This window comes from Bombus pascuorum, chromosome 10 (assembly GCF_905332965.1).
Source record: "Bombus pascuorum chromosome 10, iyBomPasc1.1, whole genome shotgun sequence".
Lineage (NCBI taxonomy): Eukaryota > Metazoa > Arthropoda > Insecta > Hymenoptera > Apidae > Bombus > Bombus pascuorum.
In genome coordinates this window covers 13592284-13610679 of record NC_083497.1, presented here as the reverse complement: position 1 = coordinate 13610679, position 18396 = coordinate 13592284, and the positions used below count along the sequence as shown (strand labels likewise).

The window sequence follows — 18396 nt, the reverse complement described above, 5'->3', positions numbered from 1 at the left end:
CGCCACACTTCGAGTAGCTATTCAACGAATCAATCGCAGTATCGAACGTATACAATGTTTAAACAAATTTAATGGAAGATAAACATTCATCGAACGAGCCTGTAATGTAACTTCAAAAGATTACAAATCAATGTACCGAAGAGTTGGTCGTTCAAAGCGCAAAACGATTCAATTATCACCGCATTAAATCAATATCTGGAAGGATAATTTGAAAAAGAGAAACAAAAAAAAAAAAAAGACACGAAACATTCATTGAGCGAAGCAAAATTAAAAAATCAGCTCGCTGATCAAAGTTTATAGTTGCGACTACAAAGCGATTCAATCCCTCTACCTCCATGAATCGATATCAGAAAGGATAATCCACGAAATGGAAGTACAGAAAGCACGAAATATCACGACGGATAAACTAGAATAAAACGAAGATAAAGATAGCACATCGTAACAAGAAACAATTCGCCGATTCTTCTAAATAGTATACATATCATGACGCTTTAAAATAACTCGAGTACTTACTCTCTCAAAGAAGCAGAAAAAGAAAAAAAGAAAGTGAAGAAGAAGAAGAAAGTGACGGGAGAGCTTTTTTTCTTTTTGTTTCATTAAGCCAGACTTCCAAGGAGGAAGGATCAATTCAAGTTCCCGATAAGAGTAACTCATGACATAATAAAAGAAAGGGAAAAAAGAAAGGAAAGAAGAAAAAAAAGGAGAGAGGGGAAAAAGGAGAAAGAAATGTACAGGAAAACCTTACTACGAGTTAGCACAGTACGGTATCAGGGGAGCGACATGTGCTGTATCCAAGGACTCTGTACAAAGAAGCATACACAAATACACACGCATACACACACATATCTAAATCATACTCACACGCACAGACCTACATATGCACACACGTTCGTTGACCACCGCCCTTTTACACGTTTTATCGGTCTTTTTGACTTTGTAGATAGTGGTACGACTTTTCTTACACATGCCAGACGACGTCGACGACCACCGGCCTCCGGAATACAGTTTTTGTCTGCCGGACACCGGAAGTCATCGCCGTTCGATCACGATAATTGCTAATCTCGTTATTATTATTACTTATCATTACGGTTATATACATTTAAAGAAAAAGAAAAAAAAAGAAGAAGAAAAGGAAAGAACGGAGACGATGAAAAAAGGTGATAGAGGACTAAATCGAGGAACATACATAGATACACGACGATGATGAGGAGCTCGTAACGTCACGCCGTGTTCTGGTCGGAGCATCGTTTCTTTCGAAATTCCGGCGTGACGTCACCTTCATTATTGTATTTAATAGCATTATAATTTATTCTTGTAATATCATTATCGTTATCGCTGCGATTCCCGTGATCATCGTCGGCCCCTTCCAACTGCCCAGTTCCAAGAGGGTGGAAACGCATTTCTCTCCCGGCGTTTAGAAACACGAGAATCGATGAAATAATAAATTACTTTAGAGAAACGTAATACAATTGGGGGTATTTCCGCTCCAAGGACTCCAAGGGAGGGTAGACTCAAGTAGCGTTTGCGATTTGGACTGTGGCGTGATGTGGCCGACGATCGTGACGCGTGATCGAGAGAGTGAGAGAGATAGAGCGAAAGAGAAAAAGAGCGAGAGGGAGAGAGAAAGAGAGAGAGAGAGAGAGAATAGAGGCGAAAATGGAAACAAATTGAAAAAATGAAAAAGCGAATTATATATCTATTATTGTATCGAGAGTTGTGCGCTGCGTTTGCGATTTAAGCTAGTTCGTTTGTAAATAAAGACTATTTAACTCTTTGATATCGGTGTCTCTCGATCATTCTGAAACGATGTACATTTCTCTCTATGGTTCTCTTTAATCCTCTATAACTGTATACGATATTATAATCAGAGTTTGATACGCTTGCGACAGATGAAGGTTGCAGCGGACGAAATAACATTTTCACAACGCGGTCTGATGAATATAGATATCGCAAGTTACCTACGACGTTATAGAGGGTTAAAACGACTGCTGTCCTTGTAGGATATCTTGGTCGAAAAGCGAGGAAACCAGGATGACGGTGGATGAAGAACGCTGGATGGGGTCTCAGAATCTTAATTGGCCATTTCTGCGAGAAGCTGCTAGATATTTGGGTTTATAATTGGAGTAGTCGGCCCACGAATCTTTTGATCCTCTTATATTTTTGCTCACAGCGGGAGGTATCTACTTTAATTTCAACGGCTTGCGACGTTTTCTTTTCGCGATGCGTATAAACGTACAAGTGGCCGAATTATGAGACACGTTTCTCCCGTTTCTAAATTAAAAAATTTAATTTCGTAGGAAATTCTGACCGACATAGCTAGATAGCAAACATCAAATCTTCAAAGATTAACCTTTGGATACCACGTGAATTCTCGACTCGTGTCACACTCCGTACGTCTCGACTCGTTTCTCGCTCCAAGGCCATTCAGACAACGCAGGGTAGTTGCTCGTACACGAGACACATGCCAATATTGTCCTCGAGAGTGGTTCCCGTGTCCTGTCCAGGACCGAAAGCCACCCTAATACGAAAGGGCGTTGCCCAGGTCTCCACGCGGCAGTTGCCTTCTTCGTCCAGCTCGTTTCGATCGCACAGGGAGTTGCCGCAGTGTTCAAGGTTGCAAATTCCGGCCTCGTTGTTGCCAGGCTGCAATAGGGAAATTCGTTGAAACGCGTCGGCAAGAGTCTGGCGTACGACGACGTGTATGTCTACTTGGTCGAAGAAGAAAAGGTTAGTCGAAACTCTATGGAAATTTAATCTCTAATTACCAGCATATTTTGTTCATTTTCTTTCCTTTCCTCCTTTCTTGCATATTCTATGTAGAATACAACAACGAAGAAAATTTGTTACACTCTGAATCTCTATAGATATATGTTGTTAATTTTTCATTACTTAAAATTATGATTTTTTTCAAGCATCTTTTTAGAGGCTCTTGCGACATAAGCACGCGTGAATAATATTTACGACGAGAAACGACGTTTCCCATTTTTCACACGCATTTTTAGACACGTGAGGCGTAATTTTTCGCATTGCAGTGCTTGCACAAGCTCGCATTGTGCTCGTCAGGGCTTTGCTCGTGTTTGTGAAAAATGAACGAAATTAAGAAAGAAAAACAGTATTTCCTATTTCTCTTGCCCTCATCGTGAAAAATTCTCTCCGTAATTTAGATTCTAATGCGAATAATTAAAATAATTGGCATAATTGTAAATAGCAAAGTAGTTAATTTGCAGTCATACAAGTTACAGTCACGTAATTAAAAACATCGTAAATCTTTCACTTTCAAACATTTTTTACCACAGCTTTTTTCCTGAGATTTAACTAGGTAGCTGATCCATAATTCGTGACTAAAATAAATTTCCCCGAGCAACATTTTGCAGCGTTCATTGTTGCATAGTAACAGTTTAGAACTACAAGACCAACTAAACATGGAATCCGTTAAAAAAACGCGCTTCTCGTATTAACAAGGTAGTTGCATGCTCGTGTTTGCAACATGTTAGAAACTTTTTAATCGTCCAATGGATTTCCTTGTAACTACTTGCAAAAATTTGTTACGTTCACTCGAGCAAAAGTATCACGCACATCGGAAAATCTATTAAACATATTTCAGTTCGTATTCGTATCTAGTAAACTTAAGATTGCTAAGACAAGTTCCAGTTAGAACAATCGATGTTCCTTCCAAAGAACAAAGACCACGGAACTTTCGGTCAATTTAATACTTCTCGTGTGAATTATTCATGTCATAAATTCAAGCAACTTTCAAATAGCAAGAAACAGTAACAAATCGTCCGTAAAGGCAAACGATAAGTCGCAACACCGAGCGAAACAAGTTTAACAAGTACCGTTTCAGACCACCATTACCATAATCGTTAAACTGCAAAATTCGATAGTATAATCCACCGTAGTATCCGAGTCCTTTGGATACTAACACGTTATGCTATATATACGATTTACCAAACCAAGGAAACGATCGAGCCACGATAAAAGTCAGCAAGACGTTCTACCAAAGGTGTCGACCTACCAAAACCTAGAACCGACCTTTGAGAAGTCTCGAGCTAATCAAATCCAACATCCCATCGACGGTCGCCTTTCGCAAACAAACTAAAAAACATTACCGTGATAAATTCCTCGAAATCGCAGGGGATGAGTACTCTGTCTCGACAACGTTCCTGTCCGTAAACCGCTCCATTCGACGAATCGACTTCCTGTTCCATGGTATTGCTCATGTTCATAGAGGTACCAGCTTCTTCCATCGGATTCGATCCAGATCCCTCGAAATCCGTCCCATTCGTAGATCCGACGGTCGTATTACGAGTAGTCGAGTTCGCGTTAGGACCCTCGTCGATCGACGACCCGTTCAAATTCGTATTGTTGGCCAATAGCATCCTAGGAGGGCCGATTCGAAAGGAATCGGGTGAACAGGGCATATAAGAGATTCCGCACATCTCTCTCTCTCGACGAATACACATTAGATAGTCTTGATCGGCCAGAAATCTTCCGTTTGACAAGAAGTTGAAGGTTTTTAAGGTGCCGTTGGAACTTTGGAAGTATTGGAGGCAACCGGTAGGTGCACGCTGCTCGAAATCTAACTGGACAAGCCTCATCTCCCACATTCTCGATCGAAGATTGCTAGGTAATCGGAAGTCCAGTGTCAGGGACTGATCGTCCTCGTCCAAGTCTATGTATACTGGACAAAAAGGAAGAAGAATGAGTCTACAAACGATTGTCTTGCTTCCAAAGAGCTTTGTATCGGAGAAGATGGATCGATTCCTTAACGAAACTTAGTCAGGTCTTTCTAACGATATCGAGGGAAAGTCATCGGATGGAAAGTATCGTCTTCCAGCGTACGATATCTACTCTTTTTTCCTACGTGCAGCTACAGTTTTGCGGACGAGATTGATTGTCCGACGTAGTTCGCTGGAAATGCGATATCAGCGAGATTTTAATCGTAGAGGATTCCCCGCAAACATTAATTACGCGAATTTAATTTATTAATCTGAAAGCGTTTGATACAAACTACCATCGAGCAATTAAGATTTTTCATTCGATCGATCGATCGGTCTCCGATACAAATGCGTAAAGATAGAGGAGAATACAAAGACGTTGATCGCGTGACGATATTTAATTTTTCCAGTGAAATTCTTTTTCTATAGTCGACTTGGAGATATGAAAGTTATAGCTCCGCCTCGTTGCGTGAAATGCCCTGTATATCGCATAATGTATCCAAAGAATGGTATACATTCTTCTCGCATAAAATAATTAATTAAAATTGACCTTAATAAAATTGACCGTACGACTTATTTGAATATCTCTGAAACTCTTTTCACCGAGAAAACGAGGAAAGAAATAAATAAAAGCGAAGATCGAAGCACGAGATTGCAGCGCGAAACGAAAAGTTTTAACACAAAGCACAAAGGAACTCTTACTTACGATGCTGACCGCTGTTCCAGCCGCACATTTGAAACACGCTCCTGCCATTTCTGATTTCCATGATATCTTCGTCACATACGCCAGTCCTGGGGTTGGGTTGACCCTACAACGATCGATAAGTCTCTTGAATGAACAAGTCGTGCAGTAAATTGCGGTCGATTTTTATCAGCCGATCAGCATACACGCGTATAGCATGCTATTCGAATACTCGAATCAGCCAGTACATCGTGGCCGTCTTTGGTTCGCCATCTTCATCGCTGGATCGAACCATCCGAAACAAATTAATCGTCCATAAATTTTTCCATCCGAGTATTTCCAATCTTGTTAAATAATTCGTTTCGTTTTATACATTTTCTCTCGGGCATCTCGTTTGTCGTAATAATTATCCGCGAAATATTCCAATGAAACTTTTACTACTTCCGTTAATCGATCGCAGTAAAGTAATGGTGGAATACTACGCATTTATCTTTTACAAAAAACAGAAACAGTTAATAAAGCTAGCCAGATAATAGCTAATTCAAATTTCATCGCTTCTCCTATGATTTCTTGTTAATAAGTTATACGAACGAGGAAGTGCAGCGATACACTCGCTTCAACTGGTTATTACAACAGTATGTCGAAAAGAATGTAAAGTTCAAATCGCAAGCCGCTACGCTGGTACACGGTGAAGCTACGATGGTGTCATTAACCCTCGGGAAACATAGCGCAACCACAACGTACTACCAACGTACAATTATACTCGTTGCAATCTTAATTTTAATCTTCTGTATCGTACATTTTGTCTGGGAGCTTCTGTAAAATAACATCCCCTCGTGCTATAAATCTAAATTACAAAGTAAAATTCTTCTGTACAATACTCGTTGTTTCTCCTAAATGTGCGTTATAATTTTATTGCGTGATCGTGACACCTCTATCCTAATAAATACAGTTCACGTTTCGATATTTCAAAATTATTCAAACAAGCCATCACCTTGCTAAATCATTTAACAGTTAACGTAAAAACTCATCCCATTTCGGCTACACGAGAATGTTTCCATCGTCGAGATTACCAGGCGAAACGCATACTACAGCCGTAATCGGCATCAGCATAAAACATACCGCATCTCGACTGGTAAAGCATAAAAGAAGCGACGGTCTCTCGAAACGATAGCTTCACCCTTAAATAACGTGAGGTTTTAAAAAATTCATCCCTCCTCTCTCTCTCTCTCTCTCCGTCGACCTCCATCCTGTCTCGCCGCCGACGGTTGCCCGGTTAATTTAAAACGTGGTAATCTTACACGTCAACGTAGATGAATTTTACAAGCGTGCCTAGATCCCCTGGAGACACTCATAAATGTCAACGGAGGGACACTAGCTGGAACAGGGAAAACGTAGATATATATTCGGGTTACTGAACTTTTGCTTGCGTTCTCAATTATGGGTCAATAGTAGCACACGCCACCGTTCCTGTGGAAGTCGTGCTGCGTGTCCTGGCACTCCAATAGGTTAGCTTTTTGACACGAACCAACGACGATATCGAAGGGTGCGAGGCGTAGCGGAGAGAGACAGAGGTTGTCGTGTACAGTAGGAAACCGTGCATAGTGGGGTGAGATCGTAAATGCGTAGTATTCCAGGGGTTAATATGCCGTTAGTGGAGCAAAGAATGACAAAGAACTGCGTGGCTTACTATGTTGAAATGGACGAAATCGATCCTGAGCTGGCTGACCTGCCTATCGATCTTCTGCACGACTACTGAACAGTTCATGGGCCAGTCAATGAGGTTGGGGAAACCAGGGCTGATCACGTAGGTCAGATTATTCTGCACCTTCTGCTCGCAGGTTGTCGTGACTTGTGACAGGGGAAAAAAGAAAGAAACGAATAAATAGCAAGGGGGAAAGACAAACAGGGGAACGAAGAAAGCAAGGGTTGGAGAAAGAGAGCGAATCGCACGAAGGTGGAATCGGCCAAATAGCGGATATACACCGACAGCCAAGCTCTATTTCTATGCGCACGATAGAACTTGGTGCGGCATAAAGTATCCGTTGTACGTTGAGTATATCGATTTGAAAATATTGATCGGCTTTTCGGTGTGTTACATAGCCGGAAAACAACGAATTCGAGTGCGTTCGTGCGGTCAGAAACCTTGTGTTCTCGTACGATGCCTTGATAACGATTCTTTCGTTCTCTCCTTCTGCCGTGCCATTGTTTAATCGCTTTCGTAGCAGGTGAATCGTCGAATTCGCTGGTGACAGCAATTGGCAGAGATTCGGAGGTAACGACGGTGAGCAAATAAATTCGTCGATTTCGACCGCTTACTTAGAATTCGTTCTCCCTTTATTTGAAAGAAATAATATATAATCGGTATAAACCAAAGGAGATAAAAACGGACACGTGAATGATACTTTTTGGGACAATGTACCATTCTTAACGATTTAATTAGGGATGATTTTTATTCTTTGATATTATAAATAACTTTCCTGAAAAAAAATATGTAAAGATTTTACGGTGAACAGATACGCTGGTATTTTTAATGCCATTAAGATTCTGCTTGATAACGGGAAAAAGCAGTTACTATACTCCCACAACAGGGAAACTGTGATAACGGTACACGAATGAATTATGACGCGAGGTACGATACGCGGTACCTGTTTACGTGCGAAACAGGATATAAATTAATGCCAAGTAAGCAGCCGAAACTCGTATGTGGATCAATGGCTGTAGCGGGAAATCGAATAACAGGTATCGGGCATTTTTCCAGTCTCTTCATACGCGAATACGTCGAGACCGACAGGTACAAGATATGCGATGTTCGTATCTTGCTCTGCCTGCAACGCGAAATATCTTGATCCTACTGCCTGACTACTGAAAAAAGTAAAAATGGTTAATCAACCTTGGTCCTACTTTTGGTTGACACGTAGATTATACCGTCGTAAATAATTCGCGAAGCAGTGAAATTTCGAGTTAAACAAATATGGAATTTAATATTTATCCAATTTATTAATTTGTTATTGATACAAATACGATTTACTAATTTAGTATTAATACAAATACAATTTATTAATTTATTATCAATTTAATTAAATATCTTTTCAAACGTTATACACTTAGCGACATTTAAGAAAAGCATTCGTTTAAAATCTTGTAAAATGTAATTTATTGCGTTCTACGGTACTTTGAATTTGTAAATTGAACTTTCAATAGGCTCGCGGAATAAGCATATACGGTAAAATAGTAAATTTCATTCGCGTGAGAAAAAAAGCTTTACGCGATAGACTTTTAATGTTACCGAATGTGCTTGCACCGTGAAAATATTCGAGCTGTATCGATTTAAGCACCGTTAAATTGAAATAAATGAAAATCCAGAATGCAACATGGGAAAATTATTGCAGCGTGGAACAAATACAATACAGATTATAAAAATAAGTGATGAACTGAGAAAACGAATATTTATTAAATAGAAGAGGAAAATCGAAAGACGTAAAAATAGAAATTACTCGTTTCTCGCCACTTCCATTTCAAACAAATTAATATTCTTCGTTGACCTTTTACTCGCACGTTTTATCATTTTTCAGAAAAAATGCGATCGTTCAAAAATTAAAAGCAAGCATTTACGGAAAATATGGACAAGAAAGAAGAAAGGCTACGAAAGGAATTCTTCATTCTCAAAGAGGAAAATCGAAAGACGTAAAAATAAAAATTACTCGTTTCTCGCCACTTCCATTTCAAACAAATTAATATTCTTCGTTGACCTTTTACTCGCGCGTTTCATCATTTTTCAGGAAGTTATCTAAAAAGCGATCGTTCAAAAATTAAAAGCAAGCATTTACGGAAAATATGGACAAGAAAGAAGAAAGGCTGCGAAAGAAATTCTTTATTCTCAAAGAGGAAAATATTTCTCGATATAAATATCTGTGAAAAATATTTCTGGATAGACGGAGCAGTCGTGTAATTAAGATTTAACCCGTACGACGAATATGATATTCATCGGAAGAGTTTCTCGGTTCGAAAACCACTCGTCGAGAATTACAGCGGGTCGTTCCAAGAAAGTTCGAAATTCCAGCAAACTATTTTTGAGGAGGAGGATTATTAATCGCGGTGTGACGGTCTCGTAAGCGGTCCCAAGCCCCGATAATGAGTTCTCATTCAGCCATTCAGCGGTCGTTTTGGAGTCACGGTGGTTCTATTCAGCTGGCTGCAACCCCAAGGAAACGGTTACCAGTTTCACGCAGTCGTTTCTCGCCCTTCTTCTCTCTCGGAAAACAACCAGTGGACAATCTTGAAAAATTTACGGAGCGGTGTCTCTGTGATCGAACGATGTCTCGTTAAACTCTTAAGAAGCTGACCGTTTTATTATTTGTATTCTTTCGTTTCATTAGTTGCCTCATTTTTTGTTTCTTCTCTGGTCCTTCTTTTCTTATATATTTCATATATACATTATGTATATAAGAGGACAGTGGAATTATTACGAACGATAAAATTAAGAAGTAGAATCGGTGGAACTTGTAAGAGAGGCGATAAAGTTAAGAGCGTAATTGAATTGTACAGAGACGTTTGTAAGAAATACTTTGTTGGGATGAAAGGAGAGCTTGGATGTAGAGATTTCTCGTAATTATAATGCCACTGATTCTCGTTAAAAGTCAGTAATTACATCAAAATTCATATATTATAAACTATGTAATTACGAAGTTTATTTCGTTGCAATGTACAACAGAGTTTCTTCGAAGCATTCGATTTTCTAAAACAAGACGTTACATCAAAATAACGCAGCGATAGTTTTTTATTTTCAGTTATAATATTCTAATCTAAAACCGCTTCTAGCAGATACATCCTGAAACACACCAGACTCGCAGATCGAGAACGGCCTATCTGGTAATCAAGGCCACGGCATTCGGAAACTGATCGAGGGTACGTACTCGTTTCTACGCAACATATTCCATAGGCATCGCTCGATGTAAAACAGTTACTCCGCTGGTGAAGATGTTAGTGACCGAACTGGTTGAAAAGCAACAATTTCCGAACGAACTGTTCTCCGACCGCTAGGATAATTTCTTTCTCGCGCCAGGTCGATTTACAAAGACATAAAATTGATGAACATGGAGATCTGGTGGAAAGATCGTATCGTCGCGCTATGTTTCTTACGTAGAATCGTTAATGGACGGCATACTATCCGAGATATAGGATTTCCAAGCTGTTTTAAAATATTCAGGCTGTTCTACCTTGACCGTTATAAGACGATAAGGAAAGTTTTTCAATTATCTATTTTACTGCTGGCTGCAATGTTATCTTTACGCGATCAATTTAAACGTGCTTTCGATAAATATAAATACCATAAGTAATACGGCAGAGAAATATTCAGATTGCGAGAGAATTTCATGAACCGAAATTGATGTAAGTACGTTAATATATTCGATGACCGAAAATAAATTTCATAGACCGAGCACGGAGGATTTGGAATGCGCTGGGAACTTATGAATATTTATACAAGCTTGAGAAATTCGGGGTCGGGATGTCATTTGGGCGAGAACCTTCCTGACTCGACTACAGTATTTCTATATTATTCTGTTTTTCTCCTCTTGGAACGATCGTATCATATTAGATGGGTATACCGTTAAATATTGTAATATCGTGAAAATATTTATATATAGTTTTGTAATATCGAAACCGGGGAAGCTATTTATTCCCTTCGATATACTATTCCGCTATTTAAAACTGAAAACAAAGCACGAACAGACTTACGTTATCGAATGTCTGAGCGATATTATTCGATATCACGATGCAGCGATCTTCGAAAACATTCAAATTTTCAGGTCACCGAAGTTCCCTCGTCGAGCTCGATTTAAAATCAATATATCACGGTCTACAAGACGATACGAACTACCACTCGCTAGCATTTAACGCGCTTCGAAGACGTCGGTTATATTAATATAAAAACAAGAACGATTCTTAATGGAAGAACGATTCAATAATTTATCACGGTATCGTAGAAAGAAGATAATTCGGTTTTCGAAATCGAGTGACCGAGTCGCATGATTGAACGAAAAAAAAAAAAAAAAAAAGGAAGATTTCAAAATGTTTCGCATGACACGCGTAATGTTAATTATAATGTAAATTATAAAAAAGTGTAAGTTGTCGTATATTTTCCCGAATCGCGAACATGTAACGAGGTTTGCATAGGATGCTGCGCGAGGTATCCCAAAGGTTTTCCTTCCGTATCCAACACAATATCGTCAACGAAACACATCATGTACGCAACAAGAAGAGTCTATACGGTTATCAAGTTATCCTGAAAGTAAGCACGTGCACACAATAAAAGAAGTATTGGCGCTTGTTTCACGAGTTTGCTCACGTATCACGTTCTCCTCTAAACGAGCAGTCGCTCTTCCGTAAAACGCTATACACATTTGATACGCGAGTCGCCGAGCAATCGATCTGAATTCTATCAAACTGATACCGAATAATATATGCGATATATGTATAGCGTAAATATAAAAACGCACCTGCGCGTTTCTAATAATTGCAAACACGAAACCTCGCTGCAACGACTATCGCGTTATTCGAGAATTGCCTCGTCTTACCGATCGTGTCTGCCTTGATTAATTCAGGCACCGTCGCGGTTCGACTTAAAATCCGATTCCTCTCCAGGATAAAACTCGCAAGGTTCCGAGCGAACAGCTCGAGCGAGAACTACTTGTTTGTAGCTCTGGTAATCTCTATGAAAGTACGAGAAAAAGACGAGAGAGAGGGAAAGAGAGAAGAACGCGAGTTTCCTTCTCGCAACAGGATCTTAACGGGTAATCGCGCGACGCCTTCGAAGACGATCGTCGAAAAAGAAATTGGCGAAAAGATTCGACGAAACGCGAAGGCGACTTGTTACGTGGGACGAGCGACCGAGATGGCAACCAATTAAATAACTGTATAACTTGCGCTGTACGTTCTTCCTTGGCACGCGAGCAAGTGTTTCTCTCGTTCCTCCAGTTTCTCTCGCGCACTCTTTCACCTGTTTCTTTCCTCTGCACTCTCGGAAACGGAGGCGCACGTTCCTCGGGATCATTCCTTCGGACGTGCACGCGGTCTCCGTGATACCGTTAGCTAAAACCGCCGCACGATCTAACCGAATTGTCGACGACGACCTTCGAAACCCGAGAGCAACCCGATTAATCTGAGGAATGGGACCTTTACAGAGGTACTTGTTGAGGGAATCTGCGGATAAACACCGAGTAATCCGTCGACATCGGTGTAATTAATTGGATGTCGCTTTAGTTACATGGCTCGCGTTATACCGAGTGATAGATAGGAATATTTAACCTTTCGTTGCGACGCGCGACTTACAAGCACCTAGACGATCGGTATCATTTCAGAACATCGTTCTCTATGCGAAACTTTAATTGAACGCGTTCGAAGGTTACAGAGTTATTTATGCAGAGAACGAACGAATTTCTTCCAAATCGAGAACGCAATTTTTCCGCTCCAGCTTTTTTAACGCTTGACGCGAAGCAACGATAATTCAAGCGATTTAGTGAAAATTATCAGATCCTTTTTATCAACAGCGGTATTAAATAATAGGATTAAAATCATATATCCCGTCCAACGACGTGCGAAAACGTCGCGTCGCATTTATCAATTTCGTTCCCCTCGAGAAAACCATCTTCCCTGTCCTTTTCTTTATCGCAAATTACGCTACATTTCGTGTTTATATATCATGACGAAAGTTTCCAAGCTGAAAATGGTTAAAATCTTTAAGCAAGTTCGGTCTATCGATGTTAATGGAAGAGCGCATCGCGTGGTAAAGTTTCGTGCACGATATCCGTGAAATGTCCATGCGAAACGAGCAAGGAACGCGTAAGTGCTTTCATATCGAAGACCGAGCAATTTACGATTGACAGAATACGACGTGGATGGAAACAGACGGCGTAAATCGAATGTATATCATTTTTGCACAGAGTCAAGTCCACGTAACCGTATTGCAAAATCTGTACCGAGAATTACGTCGCGTGTTGCTCAGTCGCACGCGTAACGGGACTTATGAATGTTAAAATGTAGCCGAGATTAAAATTCAGTCGCCACGGTTTACACATGGGAAATGTACCAAAGCGATATCGAACTAAATATGTTTAGAGAAAAAGCTTGCTCTAAAGGTACCGCTTTTCTAGTAAATCGACGATACGGCGCCGTTATTAACATTTTTTGTCGGATTAACGGAAGAATCTAAGAGCTGCCAGGATGAACATTGTCCGTGGAAAATGTTAGAGAAAAATCTTAGAAAATCTTATCCTAGAGAATTTTTTCATTGTATACAGACTTAATTACTCTCATTCGAATACCCAAGTTTGTATATTCCCAAGAACAGGACAGGCCTTTCATCCGTTGAAACTCTTAAAAAGAAAAACACGTACAAGTATCTCCGCTTTAAAATTTAGCGATGTACCCTGGACGCGTATCAAGGGTGCGCTGAAAAATGACGTCGTGTGTAAAAAAGAAAGAGGAAAATAATATGCAAAAAGGCAACGAGTCGTGGGGGATGAAGAGAAAAAGAAATTAATTGCACGGGGGAGCAACGATCGTATCAACAAATTAGCAGTCACGGGGAACGAGCGCAAATCCCCGGAAATTTAAACGCGTTCACGCACCGATCCTGTATTTCCCGGCTATAAAACTTCCACCACGCGGAATTTATGAAACGTTCGCACACTGGGTGAACCGGGAATAACAGGTTATAGCTGACAGGTACTTACATATGCAGCATACGCCAAAACCGAGAACGCACCGTCCATTCGACTTTCCTCGTCGAATGCGACACTCATACGCGTTCATGCATATGCCCTGTCGTCGTTCGTCCTGCGATAGGCACTCCTCTTGCACTGGGGTGGGAAAAAAGTTGAAAACTACAAAGGGGTTAAAAAGGAAAAGTCGAGCAAGATAACGAAACCAAGATAGCAAACCGCAAACTGGAGGAACACTGTCGGTAACGGGATAATAACACGGTCAGCTACGAGACTGGAGCGAGATTTTCATATTTCTGACAGGAGGGTAGAAGAAAAATGAATGCCGGTGAACGAAGTAATTACGAACATATGATTAGTCCTTTCGGCGCTATGGCTGTGCATGTACAATCACGCAGGTACCTTTTTCTCTTTTCTTTATATTCTTTTTTTTTTTTTTTTTTTTGTTATGTATATACTATTTAATATTATTTTGGACATTAAGTTAGCTATATTTAAGAATTTGGTAAAGTTCCTTAGTTCGTCTATACGAAAGATATATCCTTTAATGCCGGTTCTATCTGGGCCAAATGGATATCGGTTTATTATCTAGTGAGTAAAGTGAGTAAAATCGATTTTTAGTCTAGAAAACCTGTTACTTGTCGAAATTTTATAGTTAATTTGGTAATACGGAGGGGCTGTAATATACGAAGAGACTATGTTATTCCACCGTGTTACTCGCTTCATCATCAGGATCTTTAATACGCGATTAGTTAAATCTTCGTAGCGATGATTATTCGTGGAAAAACGTTACGATCTACCAATGCTACCCCAGTTTACGGTACGTACAAAAGAAACTGGTTCGCCAGTGTTGAAACGTGTTTCTTTCGTTGTTGCAATCTGAAGAAAGTATAGCGATGATAGGGAAAGAATGGAAGGAAGAAGAAAATAGAACGCTGGAAAGAAAGATCTGCTTTTTTAACCCATTCGCTACAGCTGTCTCTGCGGAGAAGCAGTCGCACGATATACGTCTGTACGAAGTTTATACGTAGAATGCGAGCAAAGTTACTTTTGTCTCCTGAAATTTTAAGCAATTCCAAAAATTTTCTCTCCGTATCTTTTTCTGCTTTCTCGCGCATTAAGAGTTCGAATAACCCCTTCGGACGAGCGTTCGAGTATCACGTTAAGTATTTCGTCACGAACAGTGGTGATTTAACGCGAACAAGAAACGTTTCCTCCGCGGTACATTTGTAATTCATGAATATTGTAATTAACGTTATACAGGTATCACACCTACGCGTGGACTGTGTGACTCGACATTCGAACAGAGACGCATTTTGTTCGGAGTCGGAGCAATCAACGCACGATGATGAACACGCAATTACCGCAGTAATTAATTCGTCGGGTCTTTGGTTTCTCCGCGGTGGAAGGACTATCGAGTTACTCTTACTTATCGTTACTGATTGCCAATTAACGCTTTGCGGGCTACACTCATAGGAATTTGCATAAGTAGTGGGATTTGCGAACTAGAATTTGACGAAATGTATGGGATAATCGGTAAAGGCTAGTATCATCGAATTGATTTGTTCGATAAGAAATATAATTCTGTTAAATATTTTGTGTATTAAAGATCAAATATCTCTGTGAATATTGAACTAGTCGGGCATCGAGAAAATATTTTAATTCAAATATTACATTTACACGTAATATTTCACGTTTATTTGTTCTGTTCCTGCTTAATAACTTTGAATATTTTAGCTATGATTATGATCATTACAGAGCAAGTGATAACTAATTTACTTATAAATATCAAAGCTAATTTTAATGATAATATTATACACTGTATGCAGGTATTTTAATCGTCGTTGGATTAATTTTTGGAGCGACCAGCGAACACATATTTAATCTCTATAGATAGAAAGTAGAATAGAAGCTACATCTATCTCGACAATCAAATTCTGAATGCTATTATTGTAATTTAAATATGACGAATAAGAAATTATATCGGAGACAATAGAGAGAATCCGTAAAGAAAGAAAACGAGAAAGAAGGAAATTCGAGCGACGAATTAACTCGCTCGCGATCATTGACCGGTTAACGGATTCATTTTATTCGAGATTTTGAGAAAATTCGTCGCCGTGCACCACGATAGAATGCCATCTCTTTCCAAAGAAAAAAAGAAAAAGAAAAACAGCTTCGTAGGTGGCGTAGGATCGGAGGAAACACAAATTCCGGTGCAAACACAGGACGTAGCGTTGGTCCGAGAACGTCTTGGCGAACACAAAAGAAACACGAAACGGCACTCCGAGAACTTACCCCTCGAGAATGGGTTTTCCAGCAAATTGAATCCGTCCGAAGGTTCCTCGTCGGTTTGGACCCGCCAGAAATTCAAGCCGAAGAACGGCCATTGCTGCGTGTTCGATGGAAAAACGATCAGAGTGCAAACACTGGATGACAACCACGACAAAACACTCCACTGTGCTTGCGACGCGAACGCGACGTTTGCGAGTAAAATCAGTCGAAGAGAATAGTTCGCGAAGCATCTGAGGATCATGTTCGACATCGGGGAGCGCGCATTCGCGCGCCTCGCAACAAGGATACCTTCAAAAGTACATCAGCGGAAGACGATGACCGACTGACTGACCTTATAACAAGCTGCTCAGGCACGGCGACACGTGTTGGGCCCCTTCTGCTACGGTTACTATTGCCGCGTTTACCGCTACCGATCCCTTTAATCGCGAACATCCTCTACAACACGACGGATCTCGTCGATTTAACTCGATAAGATCGATGTAAGTATTTACCTACCTTCGAATATAATATCAGCCTAATATTAGCTTAACCTATTTTTCTGTCATAATTAGTATGAATTTAACTGGGATTTTTTTTTTTTAATTAATTCCAGTTTGCAAAGCAAATGACGAAGCGCCATTTTTCCAAACTTTTCTAATTTTAATCGGGAAAGATACTCTCCAGCCGGCCCACTAAATCATAAAACTTATTACTAACGTCTTTCCAAGAACTGGATATTCTTCCAATTTGTTTTACCATTTCCTTTCAATTTATTTTTAATTCCTTCCATTAACTAAGGCATCCTAATTAGGATGTTTCTTCAAAGTTTTTCAATCTCCTTCGGATTTTGTCGAAGAAACTCGGTTTCGATGCTTGGAAAATACTTTTAATAAGCGCAAATCGAAATATCATATTTAATGGCAAATAAACTCTAATAATTCTGTATCGATAAATATCGTGCAGAGATTTATTTATTGAGACCCTTAACGCGACAGAAAAAGGTTACAAAGAACATTTGAGCGTGTTTCGGATTAAAAACAATTCCAACTTTGAAATTGAAAACTGAAAGAGTATAAAAGATTCAAATTTCACAAAGTTGTGACATAGTTTCTCAGCATCCGTTTACAAAGGCTAACATACCAAATAGCTTTTCGATATTTTTGATCTATCGATATATCTCGACTAAAATATTGGAAAACTTTATCGCAAGCATAGTAGCTCGGTAAATAATGTAGAGGTTAGGAATACGATTTTTCGCATCTTTTCTAGAATTTTATGAAAAATTTAATAACGGATGTATTATACTATCGTAAATTCATATTTACATTCGTTTAATGAACGTATATACAAATTTGTTGCTACGACATATTGGATACTACGAAATGCAATATTTTAACAGCATTATAAAAGTTTACATCGCTTCTATGGATAAGAAATTCAAATTGAAAACAAATGTAAGGAAGAAATGAAAAGGAACTGAAGAAACCTCTTTGATGTTGCTTTTTTCTATATATATTAACATTTAGAAATAGAATTTATTGTATATTTTATTTTCGTTTCAGATGTATAATTTATTTAAATATATAGATATTTAACAGTATTTTGTAGCATGATTCAACAGCGGTTTTTATTCAAATTGATTTAAAGATGGAAGTACACGTCATTGATTTCGTCGGTATACGTATGCATAAATGTATATATTTATCGGGTGTTGTAAAAACAGGAAAAAAATTCACGTTGGTAATAAGGTTTTCTACCAGCAATTAATTACCGAACGCGACCTCTATATGCAGGCCAGTCATGCGCAGATCTTTGCTCGTTGAATATTTCTTTTTCGATATGGCTACCGAAAGGTTTTATCGAAAACAAAATTAAGGAAGCAAAAATCTACAGGGGCGGAATTACTGAATATGATCATCGTGCATTGGTAATTGGTAAGTCAAGCTTATTCTTTTTATTTCGATGTTACGAGAGGTTATAATTTAAGGGTAAAGTCGTCGAA

General features: G+C 39.4%; 2 protein-coding genes across 2 annotated transcripts in view; one reads left to right on the top strand and one right to left on the bottom strand.

The window, feature by feature from the left end:
* Positions 1–18396, top strand: part of LOC132911091 (optineurin-like) — a 428401-nt gene that overhangs the window by 204989 nt on the left and 205016 nt on the right. The gene's annotated exons all lie outside the window — the stretch shown is intronic.
* LOC132911411 (uncharacterized) lies at positions 1282–16656 on the bottom strand. The gene is made up of 6 exons (XM_060968028.1): positions 16419–16656; positions 14136–14285; positions 7091–7251; positions 5425–5527; positions 4110–4681; positions 1282–2643 (listed from the first exon to the last, which is right to left on the bottom strand). Exons 1-6 carry the CDS (start codon positions 16654–16656, stop codon positions 2425–2427), a joined length of 1443 nt encoding a protein of 480 aa, XP_060824011.1. The 3' UTR covers positions 1282–2424.